Source organism: Saccostrea echinata, unplaced genomic scaffold (assembly GCF_033153115.1).
Source record: "Saccostrea echinata isolate AGI-Se365-2 ecotype Australia unplaced genomic scaffold, CSIRO_AGI_Sech_v1 ptg000016l, whole genome shotgun sequence".
Classification (NCBI taxonomy): domain Eukaryota; kingdom Metazoa; phylum Mollusca; class Bivalvia; order Ostreida; family Ostreidae; genus Saccostrea; species Saccostrea echinata.
In genome coordinates, this window is record NW_026889765.1 from 21817940 (window position 1) to 21824864 (window position 6925).

The 6925-nt window shown below is 32.1% G+C and overlaps 1 protein-coding gene across 1 annotated transcript; it reads left to right on the top strand.

The window, feature by feature from the left end:
• Positions 1-2510: 2510 nt before the first annotated feature.
• Positions 2511-5999, top strand: LOC133188698 (fibroleukin-like). Its single transcript, XM_061324201.1, has 5 exons — positions 2511-2805; positions 3302-3438; positions 3658-3754; positions 4136-4303; positions 5740-5999. Exons 1-5 carry the CDS (start codon positions 2511-2513, stop codon positions 5997-5999), a joined length of 957 nt encoding a protein of 318 aa, XP_061180185.1.
• Positions 6000-6925: the final 926 nt, after the last annotated feature.

A 6925-nucleotide genomic window follows, 5' to 3' on the forward strand; every position in this document is an offset into this window, starting at 1 on the left:
CCCATGGCACCTGGCACACCTCTGATGTTTTAAGAGGTTCGTGTTTGCTCTGTTCCATTTTTTAAAATTTTTTCAATGAACTTTTGAGCTTGATTACTGTTAGTGACTTTCATTTTTCATAGTTAAAGGTTTAATGTTCCCTACATCTATTTTACCACGCTCAAGAAAAAATTGGAATTATCAAAACTTCTTTGTCCAGTAGTGAAGGTACCTAGGAGTTGTATACATATCTCTCCGATCGGTCACACCGGCCGTGATTCCTATGAATTGATTAGGTATACGGAGTACTCTATATTCAAACTTCGTATAACAAGAATGGCCTTATAATCAGTATTGGACATTTCAGTCAAATTACGACCAAATAACAGTCTTTATCTACAAACAAGGTCGTAATAATGATTATATTATTTGCTTAAAACCGATTTAAACGTGGTATGGTTGTTGAAATCCTTGTAACATAAATTAATTTGTAAGTAGCTTGCTTGGTTAAAAAAAAACCAGATCGTTCTCAGGCCATGTTCTCGAATATCGAATCAGTTGGGAGATATAAACATCATGTGCAGGTGATTTTGGATTATTACTGCATAAATAAGTCACATTGACGATGAAAAAACTGAAATCATCCCGTTTACCATACACTTAAGTTATTTATTAGCTGCAGAGAACTTACAGATCAGTCAATTGCCTAATTATGGGGGAAAATATCGCACAAGTTTGATTTACTCAAGAAATAAATCAAATCTTTGCTCATGGTGAAGAGGGTGTACTTATATGTACTTAAAACAAGCCTATTCACCATGTAACTGTATAAATGTTTGCACCTCAAAGTAAGTGCATTAAAATACGCTCTTAAGCAATAAGCATATTATGATAGATTATAATAGATTTATATGAAGTTGTCAGTGCATAGTAAGCAAAGCAGTCTGTGTAGTCATGAATACGCGCATGGTTACATTTGCCTGATGTCTCACATGGATTACGCTGTGATCAAGCGAAGCCCATTACAAGAACTTGAAGACATTAAGACTACGCTGGAGTTTATTATTACAAGTCTTTAGAAAAACGTGTGTTTTTTTTTTTTTTTTTTTTTTTTTTTTTTGTTTTTGTTTTTTGTTGTTGTTGTTGTTCTGTTGGACCTATAGGTACTGAATATCGTCCGTTTTAGCTGACCAAATTTTCTATTTCTTTTCAAGCTGACTTATTTAACAAATCCCTCCTAGGAGGAACAAGGACGTCCATAGGTGATATGCCGTAAAATATTCAATGAAAGAGTATATTATGAAAAAAAAATAATAAACAAAATACTTTTTTTTATGAAAGGAAATTGCCCTGTATGCTTTCTTATACATATATAAGTATTGACCAAATATATATATATTATGGTCAATACTGATGTTTCCTAGCAAAAATAAAACCATATTAACCATCTAGACAGGCCATGATTGTACGTCATCATAATCATCGATATCATCATCATCCTTTAATGCACATGGTATTGTACATCATTCCAGACCTATTGTATTAACAGTCCATCTTCTGGGTTCAAGAAAAGGTGTCAAAAACCAATATTTTACATCGATATACCCTACCACTAAGACGACTTGATTTCACGAAGAAAAAGGCCTTTTGAATCAACCCACTCTCTGTAAAAAGGTGTTATCAATTGCTGCATAATACCATGTATATAGAAGATTTAAAATGCTATGATTAGCATCAGGAACATTCTGCACATTGATGCTGGAAATTCCCATAATTACTGAACTCTTACTACTTGCAATAAATCCAAAATCAGTGTCCTCAATAGACAAAAATCGGCAACTTATCATCGTATATGCCCTTCTAGTATTGTTATTAAGAAAAAAACCTGTCTGGTTTGAAAGGTCTACTCAATCTACACTTTATCACATAATGTTTCATGATTAATTCTACGTGCATAGAAATTCAGGCTTAGCTAAAAGAAAGACATATGAAGATAACGATCAGAAATCAGGCTCAAAAATCCTTTGAAACAGTACGAAATTGGAACAAAGCAAACACGGACCTTTAAAAATATCAGAGGTAGGATCAGGTGCCATGGAGGAGTGAGCATCCCCTTTCGACCGGTCATATCCGACGAGTGCTCCTTGTCATGATCGGGCAAACGGAAAAATCCGTAAACAATCAGTGTGAAAATTATGGCCTAACAATTTGTATGCAAAACGTCAGTCAACATTTGACTTAATGATAGACTAATATGTTAAAATTATAGATTAGGTACCCTATGATTATGCCATCAATACTTCTCTGAATATGTACCTCTGTGTAAGATTTCATCCCTAAGCTATCCGTGTATTGCCTTTCGTTCAGAATATCAATATTTCTACAATATTAAAATACAAAATTACAACGGTTAACCAATCAGTTTTCCGTAGAAATTTAGACTGGTATTTATACAAGTACTTGTAAGCTAAAACATCAATTTTCGGATTCTTAGAGGAACACAGAAGTTGGTGTTAAACCCACAGTGCAATATGAACTATCATGATTGTATCATCTGTTTGAATGTTTTCTTCTTTACATGGTCCCAAGCCACCAATGTTTCTTGGAATTATACCGCAAAACTGGACTTTGATAATAAAAAGTTTAATGACGAACTTTTGGGCGAATACAATGCTCAGTCTACATGTGTTTGTTCCGCGATGTGTCAAGAGGATTGCGGTGTCTTTGGATACAATCCTAAACTGAAGAAGTGCCGAGTCCACACTCAGTTCAACTGTACATCTGAAATGTCTGATGAGGCAGGGTGGAGGTACTATTTTGATAAGTGTATGTATTGCTGTTTTCCTATAATGGATAAACTCAAACTGAAATAAACGAGAACATCTTTAAAATTAAAAAAAAACAATTATCTGTAAAATTATAAAAACATCTATTTTTAAAATAATTCAATCTTTGTAATTTCAATTTACTGATTGTTCGAGGTTTTACGTCCGAGGATCCTAGCGATCAACGAAAATATTATCAAAAACCCAGGTTTTTTTGTGAAGAGTTTCTTTAAATTCTGTACATTATACCAATTTTCTCGTAGTATATAATATTCACACTGCTTTACAATAAAAATAAAAGAAAAACATTTGAAAATATCAGCTTAGTAGTACAATTCGCAAATTGTAAAATATAATCTAAAAATTAAGCTCAAATTGTGTATACTTGGTACCTTTTTAGGAATTAGAAATATGGAATTTTCATTTGCGTCGCCGTAATTTTCACTTTTTTCTAATTTTAAATAAAAATGTCAAATGTTTCAACATTTCATTTTCAGTTCTTCCTATGGATTGTAAAGACGTTCGTGATAATGGTCACACTAGTTCAGGTGTGTATGAAATTTATCCTTTTGGGGCCCGCTCTTGTCCAGTCAGAGTTTACTGTGATATGGAGACAATGGACGGAGGTTGGACGGTATCTATAAAATTTATTTAAGCTTCAAAATTGGCTTTCAACAGAGTATTTATACATGTATTAAATGTTTTATTTGTTTCCTCCGAGGAGTAACATGCATCATAAGAATGAGTGCTATTCAAAGGTGTGACTTCTTGGTTCAAAGCATCAACTCTAGACAGAAAAACATCAACTTTCATTTTCTAGAATTAAATGAATGTACGTTTATATCTTTTAAAGGTTATCCAAAACCGAAAAGATGGATCTCTAAACTTTCAAAGGAGTTGGAAAGAATATAAGAATGGTTTTGGTGAACCGGGCCAGAATGTCTGGATTGGTAAATCTGAATTTGATAAAATCTTCATCATTGATTTCCAAATTTTGGAATGTTTGTAACGATATATAAAACACAAGGAGTCAATGGTTCGAAAATTTTTGTTGGATGATATTAAGTTTACGTTTATTGATTGATGCGTTTTTGTTTTAATATGCATATTGATGAAAGCAAAATAAGGAAAACAGAAATTCAAATGAACGACCATCTTAGCTTTTGTCTTCAAAAAGAAACCAAAAACTCATCACGATAGATATGAAGTGTGAGATATAATAAAACTGCTCTCGAATATAAATTAAATCTTCCTTTAGATATATTCATTAACAATTAAAGAAATCACTTGAATTGCACATATAAACTGATTTCAAATTTACCTTAAAACAGGAAATAACCTTATTCATCAGTTAACAAAGGGAAAGAAGTCCTACCTGTATGTGTCTATCACACTAGAAAATGGTACAACACTGTACGAGTTGTACGAACGATTCTCCATTTCCGACGAAGGAGAGAAGTATAAACTCTTTCTGGCTGGAGATGCCACGGGAACCTTAGGTACGTGACAGGTAGAAATGTGTTTTAAATGTACCTTAGAAAAGAAAGAGAGAGGAAGAGAGAGAAGCTATGTCGTCCTAAAGATGAAAATGTTTAGTGCTGTCTTGTTTTTTTTTTATTATATTATATTATATTATATTATATTATATTATATTATATTATATATATATATATATATATATATATATATATATATATATATATATATATATTATTATTATTATTATTATTATTATTAATGCAATAAGTATTTTGATACTTATTAATGCAATAAGTATTTTGATAGCCCAGTTACCCATTAAATTGCATATTTCTTTCCATAATCCTCTCATCACTAGAACACCATATCTTATCCTCCTTTAATGAAAAGAAAGTCTGTAAAATAGTTTGTCGTGTGTTGCCACCTTTGTGACGTTTCATAATATGTTTGAAATTCTCAAAAGTAATATTAACAATGGCATATAATTTTAGCAGACACAAAATATAGATATGAGAAATAAACCAATTTTGTAAAGGGAGATAATCCAAATTTCCAGTAATTACAACTTAGACCTAACAGAAAAATCATGAAAATGGGTCTGAAAACGCTTTAAAATATAACATTACAACCAAAATTTTGGCGGAGGCGGGGTGGAAGGAGGTTAATAACAAACCTGAAAAAAACGTCCGTCCTCCAAGTCTGTTTATATGGGAGAAGAGGCAGAGTGACGCACCGCGTGGCCGGAATATTAATTGTTAGATTTTGATTGGTCAATCTCTGCCTCTCCTTAGACATGAAACAAACTGACCATTATATAATATATCACTATACAATATTTCAGACTTGCACATTCATGGAGGACACTCATTGATTACAATAAAAAAAATCTAAGTAAACTTAAATTTATTTACATTAATGCAATAAGTATTTTGATAGCCCAGTTACCCATTAAATTGCATATTTCTTTCCATAATCCTCTCATCACTAGAACACCATATCTTATCCTCCTTTAATGAATAAGAAAGTCTGTAAAATAGTTTGTCGTGTGTTGCCACCTTTGTTACGTTTAATAATTTGTTTGAAATTCTCAAAAGTATTATTAACAATGGCATATAGTTTTAGCAGCCACAAAATATAAATATGAGAAACAAACCAATTTTGTAAAGGGAAATCCTAAATTACATGAGATATTTATTATATTTTACTAAATGTTTTATACAATTTCAAATAAGGTAAAGCGGACGCGGATTGATTCCGTGCAGTCGATATATCTGTTTTTTAATTATTTTTTTGTAATATCACATGTGGACAAACAATGTTGACTGTTGCCAAGTTCTATTGCGCGAGAGGGCGTGGATTCATCAATCAGAGTATTTTCTTATCCTTGATCTGTCTGGATGAACTATTTAATATATTTATTTTTAAGATATTGTTTTATTTTCTTTTTATTTTACAGGTGACAGGATGTTAAACCCTGGGCACCCAGCTCTCGTTCTGTCTGGGATGTACTTCAGTACCCCGAACAGAGACAATGACCCATGGGATATAAGTCATTGTGCCTTAAAATATAGAGGGGGCTGGTGGTTTAACACCTGTCACAACGCCTTCCTGAACGGTCCCTGGGCTGATCGTTACTACTGGATTAAACCTTGGTATCCTCCAATTTACTATTCAACAGATGTGAATGGAACAATGATGATGATCAAACGGCACTAGGTACGTCATTTACTGATCAAACGTCACTAGGTGCGTCATTTATTGATCTAACGTCACTAAGTATGTCATTTATTGATCAAACGCCACTAGGTACGTAATTTATTGATCAAACGTCACTAGGTATGTTATTTATTGAACGAGCGTTACTAAATACATCATTTATTGAAAACACATCACTAGAAACGTCATTAATTTATCAAATATGACAACGTTCTTCATTCATTGACCAAGCATCATTAGATACATACAGTTTAAACAATCCAAATTATATTCTCATAGGATTTATATTATACTTTATATTCGGGTCTTGGGATTTTGAGACTATTTCCAAGAGATATAACAATATACCTTTACCTTAGTATTTTTAATACATTAATTTCTGTTTCTTCTTCTTCTTCTTTTTTTTTTTTTTTTTTTTTTTTTTTTTTTTTTTTTTTTTTGAAACACTTAACAGACTTGGACCAAAACAGTGAAAACTCACAAGATGAAGATACCTCGGACGTTTTGGATACATGCAGTAGTTAGGAGACCATTTTAGCAAAAAGATGCATTTGTTTTCTTAACATAGTTTTACATTTCAACCGTTTTCGAATACATACATACCAATTGCGCCCCGTTATTAGCAGACGTTTATTTTTGTATTCATATGAAGCAGAATTTGTCCAAAATTTTATACGTGAAAAAAAGAAAACACTTCATCTACTCTCTCTATCTTATAACATGCAAGGAAGGTTTTTTTTTTTTTTTTTTTTTTTTTTTTTTTTTTTTTTTTAAACACTCTTCGTGAAGGGAAGGAAAATCGAGAGCATTGCCGCACTTCTGTTATTCTCTCACAGTGTGAGAGTACCATTTTGATATCCTTTCACACTGTGTCAGAATATCACTTTTATTCAATAAATAAATTACAGAATTTTATTGTTGAAAAT

Coding starts and splice junctions, on each gene's coding strand:
- LOC133188698 (XM_061324201.1), top strand. CDS start 2,511: ATGAACTATCATGATTGTATCATCTGTTTGAATGTTTTCTTCTTTACA. Junction 3,439..3,657: donor CAATGGACGGAGGTTGGACG/GTATCTATAAAA, acceptor TATCTTTTAAAG/GTTATCCAAAACCGAAAAGA. Junction 3,755..4,135: donor GGGCCAGAATGTCTGGATTG/GTAAATCTGAAT, acceptor ACCTTAAAACAG/GAAATAACCTTATTCATCAG.